Genomic DNA, 18,443 nt, shown 5'->3' with positions numbered 1-18,443 from the left:
CCCGCCGCCGGCCGCCTGCTATTGGCGGAGGGCGGCGAAGCGCCGCGCGGCCATTGGCCGAGCCGCCTGTCCGTCTGGCGCCGCCGTGGGCTGAGGGGGGCGGCGTGACGCAGCGGTTGGGAATTTGAACGGGCGGAAGTGGCGGGCGGCGGCTTCAGGGCGGCCGCGGCCTAGGCTGAGGCCTCGGCCTCAGCCCCAGCCCAGGCCCCCAGGGGGCTCCTCGGGCTGTGGGGGCGGCTGGCAGCGCCCGACCCACCCCACAACCCGCAGCAACACCGGGCCGCTGCCCCCCAGCGCTGGGGGCACCCAAATCTGCCCCAAGAGGGCAGTGGGGTGTTGTTTCCTTCCCCCCCCCAGTATAACACCCATATCACTACTCAAATCGTGCTTCTGATAGCATTTAGGAAAAAAAAAACACACAAAACACCTTTATTAAGTTCTTCACTGAACAGAAAATATGTGCACGCTGTACATGTTTTAACAGGGGAACTGCAACAGGCTCACCTCACCCGCTGCTGAGGTTGAGCTGTAATTTTTAACTCAATGCATTTCACTTCTAACGATGTATTTTAACACATTTCACTTCTAACAAAATGTTGGAAAAAAAAAAAAAGTCATCCACGCGCAAACTTCACGCCCTGACCCAACCCTTCTTCCCTGCTTCAAGCATCATCTTTGGAGGATTTTGTTCCGCAGCTCTGATCTCAGCTGCAGACAGTGAGCGAGCTTACCCTGCCGTACGAGTTCCTGTTTATAACACATATCTGCAGGCTCCTGGCATCAATAGTGGTGTACGATACGAGAAAATATCCCCTCTGGTTCCTTCCCATCTCCGAGGGCAGCAAGGAAGCCTTCTTGTCTCCTCCTCTGGGCCAAGGCAGCTAGGGACTTGAATGTCTTTGGCTCATAGATAGCCAGATCAGCAAGCATTTTCCTGTTCAGCTCCACCTGGGACTAAATGCAAGAATTGTTGGTTAAGTACTCTAATTTTTAGGAACAATAATCCAATGCCTAGTTAAGGTTTTAAGGCAAATTAATATATTTTTTTCCTGTATTGTAGAATTTTTGCACGACTAGGGAACTGTCAGACATGCCCATTAATTCACGGACATATTAAGCTACCATGTACAATTTGTTTACTGTGTTTCTCAAAGTGTTTCCCATGCAAACAATCTCTTATATTCTAAGCAGGAGGTATTATATAAAAGTTTGTTTCTTTTGGATCTTTTAACAGAGTACCTTACAAAAATATCTTGCTCTGAGACAAGAAACAAAGGTATAGGCATCTCAAAAGAAAAATGAGTTAGTTTTTAGGCATACTTAATTCTCTTGTTTACAACTTGAGAAGATTAAGCAAAAGATTGAGAGTATAAATACCAGAAACTATTACTTTATAGTAAGCATGTAAGAATACCTATACGGTTATTTGAAACGTAGGTAAAATGTTTTTGAAATACGCTATAAATGTATACATAGTTCCACTTGAAGAAGCAGAAACACTACCTGTTTGTTATGATCATGGCCAAGAAAAACAAGTTTTAATTTTACAATTACAGTATCAACAAATTAAGACCAATTCTCCAGCATGCTTAACAACAAAGGACTGCGACACCAAATGTCTGCATTGTCTACGTTCACTGAAACACAAAGCTAGTAAGCAAAAAAAGTAGATTTCTTAGGCTTGCTTTTGCAAATCCAAGTTCTGTACTTTTACACATATTGAGTGAAGCAGAGGCAGCTCTCACTTAACACCTGCAGTAGCAGCAAACGTAAAAGCATTTTGCAAGCCTTGTTCTTAAGATGAGCAGTAAAAATTTTGGGGACAAAAGCTGGTGAGAAGCAATATCCACCACAATAAAAGGGGGTTATGCATTTAAGGAAGAGAAACAGGGTTAGGGCAGAATTTAGTTCCTGAATTAAGTAAAACTCCTTTCATAAGCAGAACTTTCATCGCTAGAACTAGGAAGCAGGACAATGTTGGCAGAAGCTCTGTCTAACAGAAGCCTTTTACCATGCTCTATGCCAGCACTGCCTGCTCAGGTTCCAATCCTTAATGGTTTTAATTCACCATTATTCTGCATCCTAATGGTTCTAATTCACCATTATTCTTCAAAGAGCAGCAATCGGAGGCTGCGTGTTCAGTTCCTCGCAGTTCTTCTCTTACATGGCAACCAGCAAGCTGTTGATATACTTTGTCAGACTACGTCTGCTTCACATTTCCAGAGTTTAAACAAATGAATTTGCCTGATGCCACAAAAGACCACTATCAGACATTTTCTCCAACCTGTTGAAAAGTTGAATCAAAGCAATTATTCAAGCACCACCCTTACCTTAAGCAGATTGCTTATGAAAGCTGGGTATTTCAAACCATGTTCAAGAGAAGCTGCTTCAATCCTAGTGATCCAGAGCTGAGAGAGTAAAAATTCATATCTTAGATGATAAAATATTTAGAAGTAAACATTCTGTCATACTGATCTGCTCACACTTAGTAAATACAACAGATTCAGACCTACAGTTTTCTCAGTGCTAGACACACCTCTATGTACTTCAGCATGTGATCATTTTCAGACAGCAGGGAGACCTTAAATTCACAGCATTTTTTACCAGATAGTAAAACATTTTCAGAGAGCCCCCCAGCAAGGAAAACAGACACATCAGCTCTGCTCTTTTCCCATTTTACTGTTGACATCTAACATGTTGCTCTTTACCGCTCTCAGCAGCCTCTTCTTCTCTTTTCTGGCCTTTGTAGACTTCACAAAAGCTCTCCGAACACTTCGTACAGCCAACTTATAGCAGCGGTTCTTCCTTCCACGAAAATGCTGAAGTAAAAACAAGATGTTCTTGTTCAGTTATCTTTGAAGCTGTTAAACTCTTCAGTAATGCTAATATATCCTCGTTTGCACTTCAAAACCCTTCATAACAAAGTTCACTAAATACTTCACAAACATCAGCTAAGCCTGCAGTCAGCACATAATGAAAATTTTCTTGTTTTACAGCATGGGAAACTCAAAGCTGAGAAGTTGGAACAGGCTGAAACCTTTCAGTCCAGCAGGAGGGAGACAAACCAGGCCTCACTTTAGGCCATGATTCCAGGAGGAAGGCAACCAGCAAAACCATCTTTCAGTGCTTTTTATCAACCCCAAAACTCAGGCGTTTATTCTCATTCCTGAGCTCAGTTTTGTCTGTACAACCACAGGGATGGGACAGGACCCTCCAATATGTTTAAAACACTGCAGCTGCCCAAACAGAAAGCATTACAGAAGAGGTTTATTGGAGCTGCTACCATTAACACCACATGTTATCCATCATAACAGAAGGCAGACAGTGCTGTACACAGAGGTCACTGGTACTGCTGCTGTGGGCAGTCTGGCCACAGGACAGACATACTCCCACTTAATTCACTATCTTCCACCTCAATTCTGCAGCAAGACAGACCTCCCAGCAGCATGCTGTCAGCCTGCCCTTGAAAAAGGCCCTGCCCCAGCCTAGGTTGCCACCTCTGCTCAGAACACGTTGCCAAGCAGCGTGCACGAGATGCGCTCGGAATGCTGCCAGGGGAAATCGTTATTCCTTCACCCCATTAAAACCAAACAAAAAAACACAAAACCACCCCGCAGCTCCTGCCCTTCACCCCCACCGCTGCTCCGTCTCACGGCAGGGACCCCGAGCACGCTTTAACGAAGCACAAAGGCGAAGGGGAACGGCTGAATTCCCATCACCCGACTCCCCAAAATCCAGGAGAGCCTCGGGGCAGCGGGGCACAGCCCGGCACTCACCCGGGCATACTTCAGCACCTCCTGCACCCTCCAGAAGCGGTCGCTCAGGCGGCTGCGGAGCCAGCGAGGCGCGCTCAGCAGCACCATGTCCGCCGCCGGGGGCACGGCCCTGCCGCCCCGCTCCGCCTCCCGGGGCGGGCACAAAGCGGCCAAGGGGCGGCCCCCGCCATTACGCCAGCTCCCGGCTTCGCTAGGCCGCAGCAGGCCGCGCCGGGCCTGGCCTCGCTTCGTAATCAACCTTAAATGATCAAAACCAAAAGCCTTCCCTCGTGTTCATTGAGTTCTGCGTTTGTATTGTTAGGCTGTCTGTATGTGCCTGTAGCAATACGCCGAGTGTTTTTACGTGAGGGACTGAATGGCTTATGATAGCTGCTAATGTTTCTGGTTTCTTAATGTTTCTTCTAATACCTTTAACATTAGAAGCATAGAATCACTAAGGTTGGAAAAGCCCTCCAAGATCATCTGGTCCAACCGTCCCCTTGCCACCACTATCACCCCACTAAACCATGTCCCCAAGCACCACATCCAACCTCTCCTTGAACACCCCAAGGGACAGGGACCCCCCCACCTTCGTGGGCAACCCATCCCAACGCCTGACTGCTCTTTCTGAGAAGAAATGTCTCCTCATTTCCAGCCTAAACCTACCCTTGCACAACTTCAGGCCATTCCCTCTAGTCCTGTCAATAGTTATCTGTAAGAAGAAGCTGATCCCCAGCTCTTCACAACCTCCTTTTATCAAACTCCTTTCAGAAATGCTGGCATTGTTCCATTTAACAGTAAAAATCTACAGGTTTGCTGCCTTCACCAGCAGTGCTAAAGCAATGTGAAAAGTCTTCATTCTGTTTTCAGTGACAGGAAGAATTCAGTACCGGGCAGCATGTCTTAATCTCTTCCTGTGCTTAAAAGATGTTGAGAAGTAAAATGAGAAGTTATGACCCTTGAAAAACCACAAGATGGTGCTGTTGTTATAGACAGTGAAAAAGTTACTCCTTAGCAGCAAGAGTCTCTACCATTAGAGAAGATAACTAATGAATTTGGTCATCATTAATCACACCACTTTCAGCATCTCAAAGTAATGATGCTCCTGTTAGAAGCTGCTCCATAACTGATGCCATCATCAAGACATCCTTCCCATTTACGGGAAGGTGCTTGTTAGTGATGTGGAAATTTTACAGAATTAGAGGCTTAGGGAATCTTTTTTTTTATTAACACTGGGGCTTGTTTGATTCAAAGTCAGCTTGGTTATTAGAAGAGTCATTAGAATATTTTTTTTTTCCCCCAAAGGAAAATCAATATAAAGAACAAAAGATTCAGACCTCCCACAGTTTAAAATGCGTTTTCATTATAGCAAAAATAATTTGGGAAGTTTCACTTGATTTAGTGAAGCTCTTTATAATTTGTGGCAGTTTTTAGACTACTTAAACAGCTTTTTGTTTGTTTGTTTTGTTTGTTTTTACCACATCACTGCACCCTTGCTGACAGACAGTAAAAACCCTTTTATTTATGAAGGAATAAAAAAAATGGCACAAGAAAAATTACTGTGGCAATGGGGTGTAGCTTGTTAGAGCAGCCATTTACTCAAGCTCCTCTGGTGCTCCTCTGCTGCTTGCTGGCAGTTTCTGTCTCATTCACCTGCTCTGCAGGGAGCTCCACATGGTCCCCAAATGCAAAGGAAATTCAGTCCACAGGTGATCCTCCTGTCTCTGCTAGGAAAGCAATTCCCCATGGGGAAAAACCTACAGAATGGCAAGCTGCACAGGGCTGCCAAACCTGCTCTTTGTGGGGCTGCAGTGCTCTGTGCAACCCCAGCACAACACAGCAGTAGTGATCTGGGGGTAGAAATTGAGTTGCCTGGCACTGAGTTTGCTGTCTTTCAATGGCTTGAGCCTGAATTTGTATTTCCTATAATATTTGTTGTTGTTCTTGTTTTTCCCTTAGTGTGTTTCTTGACCTTTCTCCAGTTAGAGGGCATAACTCATTCTTGAAGAATATTATATATTTAAATCAGGGGTTGTTAGGCAGCCATTCACTATGCTGAGACAGTTCAGAAGCCTTGGTACCATTTGTCATATTTATTACATCCAATGCCATCTGTTTTCCTGCACAGATTCAGGGCTTTATTAACACTGTGGCTGGCCTGTGCCATAACTGAAAGCAGGATGTATGCCACAGTTATTTCCCTCTGGACGTCTGGGTAGATCTGTGCAGACATTTCACATTTTGCAGCTTGAGAGAAGGCTACTGCCTTGCGTTCCCCCCTAGGAGCCATTCAGCCTGAGTGAGCAGTGAGGCAATGGGTGGAACAAGATGAAAATGGGCTTTTCATACAATGTGAGTGTTTTAAAGGTCGTTTCTCTCTGTATTTCTTTCATCTCTCTCACACACATGACTTCATTATTAGAAAGAGACAGGCTGGCTTGTAGTCTTTAAAAAATGTTGATGATTGATATTGACTCATGAGTCCAAAAAGACACAAAACAGACACAGGATCTGTTCTCAGTCTTGCCACTGGCCTGCTAGGTGACAGAGCAAGCAACTTCCCCTCTCCGTGCCTCAATCTGCACATCTTTAAAAGAAAGAGTCACAATACTGCCCCTTGGCTAATGTACTTGAAAATGCACTGAGCAAAACTTCAGTATGCCCGCTAGGTATTATTCTGAGCCTGTGGCAGCACTCCTGCTCCAGATCGTTTGTCTCCCCAGACTTTAAATTATTCATTGCTACTGTGAGCCTTTTGAAGAATGTGAACATGAATTCTCTGTTTATGAAATGTCTTAGCTGTGCCCTACACCATATATGCTAAGCAGGTTTGCATCCTTTGTGCTTTGCCAGTCTGATTTAGAAATGCTTTCCTAGCACAGCTGGGAAATCATTTCAGGCTCTTTGCTCAATGAGAAGTTTGTCTAGCAGTTACTTAGAAGGTTTTCACAGTTTGTTCCCTTTCTCCCAGGAAAGTGGCTGTCCAAACAGAGGTGCTCCTGGGGTTTGCAGTTTTGTCAAAAAATAAAATAAAATAAATTGATCTGTCAACTGAAGTGCTTTTTGAAATCAATTTTAAATGTTTGGATTAGTTAGTGCACTTTTCAAAAATATTTCAGTGTTTGACATTCAAAAATGAAAAAGTAGAGGAACATTTTCAGGTTTGGGAGACAGTTTTCCATTGCTTTTTTGACTTACATTTCAGAACCATGGTAAATTGATTTATAATCAGCTTACACAGGTTATTTTCAAAGAGACTTTTCGGTTTGACAACCAAGGAAAAACATTATTCCATGCAGCACGCCATGGTACCCGAGCTGTTCTTTAGCACTCCAGTAAGGTGGGTCAACCAAGCACAAGAATACTCTTCCAGTGGAAGCACATAGGATTCCTCATGGCACTACTCCACCGAGAAATGCAGCTTATGGCAGGGCTCCTCCGGCCCCTCCTGCTCAGCTGAGTGCCCCTGGTTTTTCTCGTCTCAGGTGAGGTAGCCCTGGTGGTCCAGGCTCCCCTTCATGGCTGGAGAGCAGCCAGTTTGGTGCCTGCTGCCCAAAGGGCAGGAATTGCTGCCTGCGTTTCCCCCTTATTTTCCCTACCCTGATCCTTCCAATTCAGCTGAGTACAGTGCTGGCTTCAATCTAGTGCTACAAATTAATGTTTTCCCGTATTTCCCAGTATATTCCTCTAGAATGAAGCAGGCTGCAGGCTGATAGCAGTGCTGTCAGTCTGAGTCTATTTTTAACACATCCCCCCTCACCTGGCACATCAGCTTTTATTTTTCCTTCACTGTCAGAGAACTTAGCAGAAAGAATAAATAATAACAAACAAAGGAGATGAAATAAGGTTGATGTCACCTTCAGCGCCAGGGATAGAGGAAATAAAATGCCTTGAGGAAAGTCTAGCTAAAGGACATGAATGGCTAGAGAAAGCCCTGAGAGCAGGGCTTCCAGAGAGAGCATCTTTTTGGGAATTAGTACTGGCTAAAAATCTTGTGTACAAAAAAACAAAAAAAACAAAACAAACAAAAAAAAAAAAAAAAAAAAAAAAAAAAAAAAAAAAAAAAAAACCTTGTTTGTTCCCTGCCATATTTCAGGAAGAAATGATTCGTGCCACTTCATAAATAAACAGAATTATGTTGGAGAAACTGTCTCTCTCTTTCATTTTTCCCATTCTAAAACACCTTGAAGAAGCTAGAATTTTGTGCAAATAGCAAACTTTTCACCATCTTTGCCAGAGTGTGGTCTGAAAAGACCTTTCACAGCTCAGAGCAGGCTGGGGAGTGGTCTGCAGCTCAGGTTCTGTCCAGGAGTCTGAGGAACCAGGTTTGTGCTGGTAGACGTTAACGCCCTTGGTTCACAGATAATTATTTCTGCATCAAAGCCATTAATTTTAAGAATTGCAGAAGAGTCGCCTGGCTTTGCAACTCTCCTAGGCACTCATGCAGATCACTGCACTGTAATTAGATATTGATATATCTCCACCCACATCTCCACGTGCCTTCCAGCTCCCCGGTCTGGTTCCTCAGAGGTGGCAGACACCAGGCTGTCACGAGGGAAGACTTTGTACAACAGACATTGTAGGAACATTTGTGTTTCCATCAAATTAAGCAAACCTTGTGATTAACTCATCTGGCTTGGTTCTTAAAAGGAGACGGGGAGCTGGTGAAGGGACAGAAGAAGAGGAGACCTGTCTTGGCTTCCTGACCATAATCCAAGTTTCCCTTCCTGCACAGCCCTTTATGAGGGTGTTAGGGCCTTTGGGGCACCAGTAGGGCTTCATGGCCCTGATAAACCTCAGCTGAGGCTTCCACCCCACAGCCTCTGCCTGGAGGCCTATTTAAGCTCAGCCCTCTTTCTGACTCCTGCTGTAGGTTTGTGCATCCCAGGGGTTAGCTCTGCTCCAGCCAGGTCTGCTCAGGGACTCTGTTATCACTCACAGGCTGGCTTCTGTGCTTTACTGGGCTTTGGGGTCTGTCAGTGGTAAGGACAGAACAAAGTGCCCTGCAGCTGTGAGCAATTTGTGCCCTAAGTAAGGATGCTGCACCTTACTTGTGATCTGCTCCCTGGCACAGACTAGCTGGGGGGAGTTTTTATTGCCTTGATATTCATGAGGCAAATCTCCTGAGACCCTCCTGGATGCTAAAGAGGTTCTACAAGAAGAGCCCTAGCAAAACAAAGATGTGGTAAGTGTGAGCAGCTAATAATCTTAATAGCTAGGGGAATTGCATAACCAACGTGGAGGGCGTTTAAAATCTGCTAACCTGCTTCAGAAGGCTTCCTACTTGCTTGTATCACCCATTATACCTTTGAAATCAATATCTATCTTCCTCACACAGCTCTTCAATCTGTTCAATCTACTTGAGTCTTTAAGCCTCTATTTGTTTATTGATTGCATGTGCCAGACTACAAATGGCCTTGATGTCCTACCGCTTTCCATATGTGCTGCGTAAGTGGTGTGTGGCAGTCTCCCAGCTCAGGAAGAGAAAGTGCTTCCAGTACTGGTAGAACTGGGACATGGAGGCTTCCTGACCATGCCTGCCCTGAGTACAACCACGGCAATCTGAGCTGTGTGCCCTCATTACCTGCTGAATCTTCAGACCAGGTGCTTTTAAACCAGATAAACACCAGATAATATCAACATGGATACCAGAGCATCCTTTGGGCCCAGACCACCTTTCCCACAGCATTCAGCACAAAAATCTCTAAGGGAGACCAAGTCCTCAAAGAGAGGAGTACATCTATGTAGTGATTGGCACAACAGAGCTGAACTCTAATTAAAAGCAATGCCAGAAATTGGGAACATTTTAAAGCAGACATGTGATGAGAAGATCAAGCCTGGATAGCATATTTGTGTTGCCCCATCACCTCCTGGTGGCATGGATTTGGTGGAGGCTGCTGAGCCACGGATTGTTTGGGATGCAGCTGCCTGGAATTCAGCCCCAGAGGGCCACCAGCACAAATTTATCATTTGTAGAGCTCTGCTAATGGGCCACCAGTAATTGCTTCATGAGCAGGGCTGGCTGAGCGCTCAGAGACCTTTGTTGTAGCTTTAGCTTTGCTGTGTATGCCGCTACAGCTGGCCAGTGAATAGGGAAGGCTGATAAACATACCAAAACACATCAAGGGCTGGGGCACAGGCACCAAAATGTGCAATTCTTAAAAGCATTTGATGAGGGGAAGCTAACACTCGTCTGCAACATAAAAACATTTTATATTTAGCCTGTGAACAGTTTCACAACCTTTTCCCAAGGCAGAATTTCTCTAAGTAGCACCAAATGAAAAACAGGACTCCTGGATTCCTGCCCTGTGCTGTGGATAAGCTGTGCCTTCTGGTAAGACCTACGAACCTCAGTTTCCTTCTGGAAGAAAGTTTTCCTCCTCCTGCAGCGCTGTGGTCGTGCCTAGGTGAATGTACCTAAAAGGCTCTGTAAATGGGGAGCTGTCAATGGCCTTCTTAACTAATATTGACCAAATGAGGCAGGTAGAATAATCAATCATTGTGCCTTCAGCACAAACATATACCAGTCCGCTCCGCAGACAATAGCGGTGGTGACTGCAGACAACAGAAGATTTGAGCTACACGTTGATTATTATCAGTTAGCGTAAGACTTCAGAGAGAGAGAGAGCACATAGAAAACAAATCGCAGGCAGAATGATTTCAATTCCAAAAGGGCCATCTTGCCCTGGGAACGCACGGTTGGAGTGTGGTTCCTGGGTGCTGCGTGCTAAATCACTCGCGAGGCAGCTGGAAGCGATTGGCTGGCACAGAGCAGCTCCAGCAGCCACGCTGTAAACAGAGCAGCGCTGCGAGGCTCCGAGCCGCCTCCGAGGAAGACACTGCTCGCGGCTGAGCGCCTGTGACAACAGGAGAGCACTGAAACAACACGCTGCTCCATCTTTGCTCCCAGCTCCGCGTGCTGGGCGAAGACTCCAGTGAGGCGGCGGGGAAAGCGGCTCCTGCTCGTTACCATCCCGGGTCGCTTCGTTTGGGTGAGAGCTGGATGGGAGTATTTGAGTGGGTACGGGGTGAGGAGCACGGGAAGGTGGCTTGCAGTCAAGGATCTGCCTGAAGGTGCCGAAGCCTGATATTGCTCGCAAGCAACAGTGCTCAAAGTTGGAGGAGGAAGCTGAAGGTAGGTGCTCTCTGGGACTGAGCAGCCTACTAAAGCTGAGAGCAACTGCTGGGGACCTCTTGGGATCACGCTCCTAGGAAGAACAGCAGAAAAACAGGCGTGTTGTGGGTTCAAAGCCACAGCTGCTGCCAAACGTCCAGCAGACGCATCTTTGAAACAGAGGTCAGGACTAGCAAACAACCTGAAAGGAAAAACTTGCATTGGCCAGGTCCTGGGAGAGCAAGTGGCCAAAAAGCCATCCCTTCCTTGCCCCGTTGTGTTCTTCATGTGCAGGAGAGGTAGGAAAAGCCTCAGCAAATTGCTTCCCAGTTTGGTGGCCAAAAGCAAATAAACCATTTTGGAAAAGTGTGTGTGGATTGATCAGCAACCTTCCTGGAGGATGTCTGACCAGGAGACCGAGGACTTTGGAGCAGAAAGCCTCTTAGACAAGTCTAAGATGATTCCCAGCCTCCCACCGTATGACATGGATGACCAGCTGCTCCCCAGGGAGCCCCGGAGCACCTGGTGCTGCTGGGCTTGGGCCCTGGCGATAGTCACCATGAACTTCCTAGTCTTCTTCATCAACCTTCTCCTGCTGCTTGTCATCTTCACAGTTGTCTTGCTCCCCACCATTGTGGTGGTTTACTTTGGCTTCCAATGCCACTCTCGGGTAAGTAAGCCTCGCTCCCTTTGGCTGCTAACAGCCACCCCTACGGCAGAACAACCCATGGGGGTTTTATTTTAGCCCGTGGGGAAGCAGTGGCTTTAAAAGCAAGGCTACAATCCTCATGTTTTGCCTCTGTTTTATACAGGGAGGAGTGTGCAGACTTTCATGTGTATAGATTGAGCTGAGAAAAATTGCTTTTTGGGGGTTCACGCAGACCTGCAGGCTCCTGGCTGTGCAGGGGAGCAAACTCTCCTGCCTGGTGCCCATGATGCAGCCACCATCAGGGCTGGCATACACGTTTGTATGGGATAGTAGAGGCTTTGTGGCTTCTGGGCTGCCTTCAAGCAGCTGGCTGGCACCCGTGCTTCCAGTGTCAGTGGGCTAGCACAAAAAGGCTCTTGTGGCAGAGAGAGGGAGGACACGGCATGAGCTACCTGTGATTGTCTGGGTCCTTGGGGGCAGAGGCAGCACAGGACCCCTGGGTCCTGCTCTTAGTGCAGTTGTTTGTGCAAAGTGGTCCCAGACCAAGAACCCCAGCATTTCGCAAGCCTGCACAAGATAAGAGTATTGTGGTGTAAATGTTTTACAGCAGAAGTAAAGCTTGACCCATCTGAATGCTAGCAGGAATTAGCTTGATTTTATTCGTCTTACCTCTCCCTTCTTCAGTATAGGGGGGAATGGAAGCTTAATTGGGTGAAAGAACCCTGTTAGGGTTTGCTACTTTCCATTTAAGTAAGCTCTGTACATGACTGTCCTGTTTGATCTGCCTACCAACTGTAGCAGTAATAAAGTGTAGCTGAACCTATAACCCCTCCGAAGCCAGCCTCGTGTTCAGGTGTTCCTGCAGCTCCTCACTTAGTCCAGCCTTTGTGTTTCCTTGCTTGGTAAGGGCTCCAGCTGTGGCTGCTGCCCTCTGAATTTCATTATTCCGAGAATACTTATGAATTTCCTCTTCTTAGTATATTTCCATAAATATGTTTGGAATCCTCTAAGTGGATGCGAAGAAGCAGTTTTCCTGTTTTCCTCACTGGCAGTCACTGCTAGGCCAGCTCGGTCTGATTTCTCTTGCTGATTACCCAGTGTTAGAAGCACTCGCTTGCTTCCTGCCTTGGGGAGGGGGGAAAAAACAAACCCCAAAGTACCTTCTCCCAGGAGGGAGAATGGGATTAAAGGGTAAGATGCTCTTGGCCTCCCCAGTGCACAGAATCTGAACTAAAGGGAAGATATAAAACCTCAAACCGATGTATTTAGCTGAGAAATACTGAAGGGAGAAAGCTCTCCCCTTCCATTTAATAAAAATCTGTGCATCCCATCTAATCAGCCAACTCCTCGGGACCTCTGAGTGGATCCTGGCGTGGGTGGTGATGTTTTTCAGCACATGGATCCCTTCCTGCAATGAGGGCACTGCGTCGTGTTCTTCAGCTGATGTCCAAGAACACAAGCTGTCAGCCCGCTGCTCCCCCATCTCAGCTCCCTGGCAGAGGGACTGGGCTCTGCTGCTTTCTGATGTCTCTGCTGGTCTGAGAGGTTTGGCTTTTGGTTTTCACAGCCCTGAAATAATGACGGCTCTGAGCTGCTGGTATGGAAAAGCCTCTCCTCATTCTGCAGACTAACAAACAGGGAGACATCTGTCATGGTAATTCCTCTGTCGAGCAGGGCAGACAAGTGCTGCTGATGCTAGTTGGAGTGAAACATGATTCATAGAGAAATCCCCTACCTCTGGGCCCAGCAATTCCCACTGTAGCTCTGACACATGAAAAACATTCCTGTATGGTGCGAGCAGGTGATCCCAACAGGGCCATGTGGGAGGCTCTGCAGGGCCTGCGGGCAGGAACAGTGGTTCAGAAAGGTCCTGACCTCTCTTACCTCTCCCGTGACCTGAAACTGCTCCTTGAAAGTCAGAAATGTGAACTTCAGATTGGTCTCAGAATGGGAAAGAGCATGAGGACTGCCTCTCGGTGCTGCCCACCCTCACCTCGGAAGACCCCGAGCTCTCCATTCTGCACACAGTGTTCTCCCTGATGGCTTTGGGCGTTGAGGAGAGGCAAAAAGCTTTTGAGTACAGCGGATGTGAAAGCAACTGCGCTGCTGTTAGCTGCGAGGGGTCTCTTAATGCACACTTGTCTTTTAAGGCGAGATAGAGCAGGAGTACTGCAGGATGGCTCGACGAGGGCAGCCCTTTGTCTCTGGGCTGCTGCTGTTCTGTGCCTTCCTTGTAGCCGGAGGCTGATTTCTGCACTGCAGAGCCATTAGATGGATTATTTTTTGAGTGTGATTGTGTTTTTTTGTACTGGAAGAATAAAAAAAAAAAAAAAAAAAAAAAGAGATTGGAGGAGGTGGGGGTAGCCCAGAGCAGTTGTTAATCCAGAAGCGAGTGGCTTGACTTGGTGCTCCTGCTGCCAGGATGGAAGGGGGGCTTTGAACCCATCAGCCAGGAGCAGCTTCTGTGCGGGGTGCTGTGCAGCAGCACAGGGTGCTCAGGGCATTCTGGCAGGTCTGGGAGATGCTGGGAGGCTGTAATGAGTACACTGTGCCCTAAAACAGAGCACAAAGCAGCCTTGGGAGCCCGGGGGGTGGGCTGTGGAGTGACCCACCTATCTGTAGCATTGAACGTTTCTGCTGCATTTTATTTACTTTGCTATAACTGCCAGCATGCTGTGCCACCCCTGGTGGTGTAGCTGCAGGAAGCCTCTTGATTTGGTTTGCAGCTATCAGCTGCTAAGCTGTGCTGTTAGGGATAACTTAATAAAGATTAACACTCGCTGCCTGAGGATTGGTGTGTGGTGCTCTCGTCTCACAGAGCTGCTGGAGTAATTGAAAGCCTGGCTAAGCGTTGTCAGTCATGATGTACCCTGAGGATTTCTGAGCTCAGCTTGCAGAGAAGGATGAGGCTTGGCTCACTGGGAAAGCCCTAAAACCTGGGGGTACTTCGGTCACTGCTCCTGTCCGCCGTGAGATCTGTGATCAACTTTCTTCCCTCTTCCTGCAGGTGCTGCACTCCACGGCCCGCTACTGCAAAACTGTCCTGGATGACAACAGCTCTTCTGCCCTCATCATCCTGGGCTTCGTCATCATGTCGCCTCTCATCGTGGTGGCCATGGCCACCTACTGCAGCCTGGCCAGGCGCCTCCGCCTCTTCATGTGCTTCCAGCCCTGGAGCAGGGCTGTGTACAAGGGGGTGAAATGGCGCTGGTACGAGGAGGGAGGTCTGTGTGGCTGTGCCAGGGGCTGGAACACCCAGGTCAAGGCCTGGGTATGAGTCTGCAGCACCTGAGGCCCTGGCCCACCCAGCTCGCCCTTCTCCCTGCCCTGTCCCTCCTCACCACCTCCCAAATCACCCCCAGGCCTCTGCAGAGCGGTGCCCAGCTGTGAGAGGACGGGAGAGGTGTTCGCGAGCCTACGAGGCTCCTACAGCTTTGTTTGTAACCCTCTGTCTATAACCAGGTGAAGGATGCTGTGAGGGAGAGACAGGCAATGCAAGCCCTTGATGGTAAAGCTGATATTCAGAAAAATGAGGACCCCTGCCAGTGCCTCTTGTGCTCAGAGCAGTGCAGTGTCCAGCCCTCACAGCACGCTGTGCCTCACACAGGTCCCAATGTCCATCTACACATGTAGTGAGAGCAGCTGTGGACTCTGTTCCATGCCTCAGAGGTCTCCCTGTGTCCAGCAGCACTTGGGGAAGCATCCAGCCCTGTGGAAGCAGCTGTGGTTTCCCTCAGTGCTGGGCTGCCCACGTTTCAAACCTCTTGCAAGGGGTCTGCATGTTGCTGCCTCTGTGGTGGCTGGGATCCACAGCTTTCTGACACACCATGAGCTCTTCCCCCACTTACCTGACCCTCCTCCCCACAGTCTGTGGCAGTGCTGTGCTCATTTTGCTGTTCCTGAGCCAGCTCGCTGGGGTGGCTGCAGATGTTCGTGCCGATCTTTGGGTCTTTCCCCTTTTCCAGCTGCTGAGCTGAAGCACGCTTGTCTGGTGGCAGCTACCAACCTGCAAACAGCTCCTTGCCCTTTGTCATGCTCAGGTTGTTTGGTTCAGGGCAGTGTTAGGGCTCCTGCCAGGACAAGCTGGAGACCCCCAGTGACTACAGGGGGGTCTTCCACCCCTAGGCATGCTGTGCTGCTCTCCTTAAACCATGGTGGGTCTCTGGGGTCTCTGGTTCAGTCAGCGGGGCCTCGTGCTGCTGACCTCTGCAAGCTGTCCCCTCTCCCTTGCTGCTGTTTCTCTGCCTGCCAGCTCTTGCCAGCGCTATGTGTGAATAAAGATCGTGCCAAATCTCCACCGAGGGAGTTTCTGTTCTGTCTCGAAGCTGTCTCAAAGCACAGGCTGCACCAGGACCGGCTGCCTGGGGCCTGTTATAGCAGGCAGGGCCAACAAGAGCACCAGTGTGAATCAACACATAACTTCTGCATTTGTTTCTGAGGATTGATTTATTTATCTTTTTAACTTTTTGTAAAGTGCAGAACTTTAGCTCTGTCCTCAATTGCACAACTTTGTGGTGGTAAACAGGCTGAGCTCGGGATCCTCAGGAACCTGCGTTCTATTAAAGCAGCCAGGGCAGCAGCACTACGGGGCTGCTTTGCTGGCTCTGTCCGCTCAGCTGAGTCATTCTGCCAGATTTCACTGCCACTTATCCCCTCCTGGCAGCTGCAGCAAGCCAGAGTCTCAACAAACAACCTCCAGGATGCTCCAGGTGTGACAGGTTGGATAGAGTTTCATTTACAGCTCGAGTTGTCGCGTAATGCTGCTGTGACTGAGGAGCGGGCAAGGATGTTCCAGCCCAGCACCAGCGGTCAGAGGAATGCAGAATCAGCATTCTCCTTCTTTTTCTGTTGTTTTAGGACTTTGCAGGGCGGGAGTGCTGACTAAACTGCTTCATTTGTGTGTTTTTGTCAACCTCATCTGGAGCTGGAGTCGCATCTCGGTAGCACAGCAGGCCTCAGAAGGCGAGCTGTACCTCGAGGGTGTCCTGCCACGGGCAGACAGTGTGGTGATGTGCTGTAAGCAGTGCAGAATCTCTGCTGTGAGACTGGATTGACCCTAAATGCCCTGCTGGGAGCACACAGACGCCCTTGATGCCCTCTGCCTTGGGGCAGCTGTGCCAGCAGATGCCAGGGGGAGGCTGCTGCACACCAGGGGCTTTGTTCTGGGATCACCCGGCCAGCGTGGGCTCAGAGCACAGCTCTGCCTGGCACCCTGCTGAAGGACAGTGGGGTTTTTCCCCCTTTTTTTCCCCGCTGCTGCTCTGATAAGTGGCTACAAGGTTCTTAAACAAGGCATTGCGCTCTCCTGCCCTGCCTTGCAGCGTGGTGCTTAAGCCATTCACTGTCCTTCGGCCAGCCTCTCCTCTTAGATGTAAGCATCAGCTTGAGAGCTCTTCCTCCTCGCCTGGAAGCATGACCCAGGCAGCCTGGCAGGACATAAAGAGCCCTTCAAGGCTAAGAAACCAGCCCAGAACGGCGTGCTGGAAACATTAGAAATGAACCAACATTTGCAGGAGTATTTCATTCCTGCAGCATGAATCCCCAGGATAAAAAATTGCCCAGAAAAAAGCTGAAAGTGCAGCAGGTGTCAAGCAGTTAATTTACCTTGAGCCAAAGCTGGATATCTTCTGAGTATGAATCACCTGGGATGGCTGCTTTGTGCTGGATTTATGGAAGGTGTGATAGAACTGTGAGCAATCCTGCAAAGGTGGAGAGCAGGAAATAGGGGAACAGTGTGGGAAAGCATTAATAACCCAACCCAGGCTGAAACAGGGGGAGTATTTCAGAGATGCTGCTCTGTGTCACCTGGTGGTAGACAATATGGTTCAGATGTGCTCCTCGCTGCCTTCATCATCATCAAAGGAACACTTGTAGAGGTGGGCAGGGGAAGGAGAACAGCAACTGGGCTCCAGGAGCCCACCCATGCTGCAACAAAGCTTGTGTCCCCCAGGTTTTGGGGTTCAAATTCCTGCTTGTGACACAAGCTCAGCAATGCTGAGGCTGCTGAAACGTCCTGTGTAGGAGGAATCTGGGCGTCTTTGACTTGGATCCCCCTCCTGGATGTGCTTGGACAGGATCCCGAGCCCCTGCTGTTGTGGCAATGGGTGGGTCATTTTTAGGGGAGGCGCTTGTGGAGTGCACTGGGGGAAGCAGGAAAACTGCAAAATCACAGCTTGATAGCTAACAGAGGGGCTGGAAAGTTTTTAGAAAAATAGAAACCATTGTAGTAAGTGGTCTCATTCTTCACAAACACGTAATGACACCCCAAGGGTGTTCACTGGCTGCTGCCATCAGCTTTCTGTTCTGGGTTAGTGGCAGGATGAGTGCCGAGGGACAGCAGAGGAGGGAAATCCTCATTCACAGAAGCTTCCTCCTGGCCGGGAGGTGTTGCTGCAGCTTGGTGGTGCTGAGCAGGTCCCCTCACCCCTCTGCTTCCACATCCTGGGCCTCAGCATCACTGTGCATGAATGTTTATGGAAGCCTTATGTTTAGGGTGCATATGGATTTAATGTGACAAGTGAATGCTAACAGGTTTCCACAAGTGGCAGGAGGAAGAGCTTGTTTCACCCCAGACAGGTCCTTAATTCCCATTCTGGACCTTCTCCGCATGGAGTGTAAGAGCCAGGGATGAATAAGCCTCAGGCACTCCTGAAATAAAGAACAAATTCCTCTCGTGCAAGCACGTGTCTGGCCCAGCACCACAGAAATCATCAGAGATGCTCCGGATTTGAGTAAAGGAGAGCAGACTTCAGCTCAAAGGAATGCCGAGCTCATGCAGATTGCAGGGAAACGTAGGCTGGAGGGAAGCTGGGCCTGAAGGAATGGCTGAAGGAAGGAACGGCTCCCGAATTTGCCGGCTGAGGCCGGCCAAGAACCTGGCTGAGATGCTGAAGCCAGAGGGCTCCTGGTCCCCTGATGCCTTCAG

General features: G+C 48.5%; 2 protein-coding genes across 2 annotated transcripts; one reads left to right on the top strand and one right to left on the bottom strand.

The window, feature by feature from the left end:
* Positions 1-423: 423 nt before the first annotated feature.
* MRPL20 (mitochondrial ribosomal protein L20) lies at positions 424-3,883 on the bottom strand. The gene is made up of 4 exons (XM_032201307.1): positions 3,777-3,883; positions 2,709-2,819; positions 2,331-2,408; positions 424-954 (listed from the first exon to the last, which is right to left on the bottom strand). The coding sequence occupies exons 1-4, from the start codon at positions 3,861-3,863 to the stop codon at positions 781-783; spliced, it is 450 nt and encodes a 149-aa protein (XP_032057198.1). The 5' UTR covers positions 3,864-3,883; the 3' UTR covers positions 424-780.
* A 6,499-nt stretch (positions 3,884-10,382) lies between these two features.
* TMEM88B (transmembrane protein 88B) lies at positions 10,383-15,815 on the top strand. Its single transcript, XM_032201306.1, has 2 exons — positions 10,383-11,539; positions 14,526-15,815. Exons 1-2 carry the CDS (start codon positions 11,270-11,272, stop codon positions 14,793-14,795), a joined length of 540 nt encoding a protein of 179 aa, XP_032057197.1. The 5' UTR covers positions 10,383-11,269; the 3' UTR covers positions 14,796-15,815.
* The last annotated feature ends 2,628 nt before the right edge of the window (positions 15,816-18,443 follow it).

Source organism: Aythya fuligula, chromosome 21 (genome assembly GCF_009819795.1).
Source record: "Aythya fuligula isolate bAytFul2 chromosome 21, bAytFul2.pri, whole genome shotgun sequence".
NCBI classification, from domain to species: Eukaryota; Metazoa; Chordata; class Aves; order Anseriformes; family Anatidae; genus Aythya; species Aythya fuligula.
This window is presented reverse-complemented; position numbering and strand designations above follow the sequence as displayed.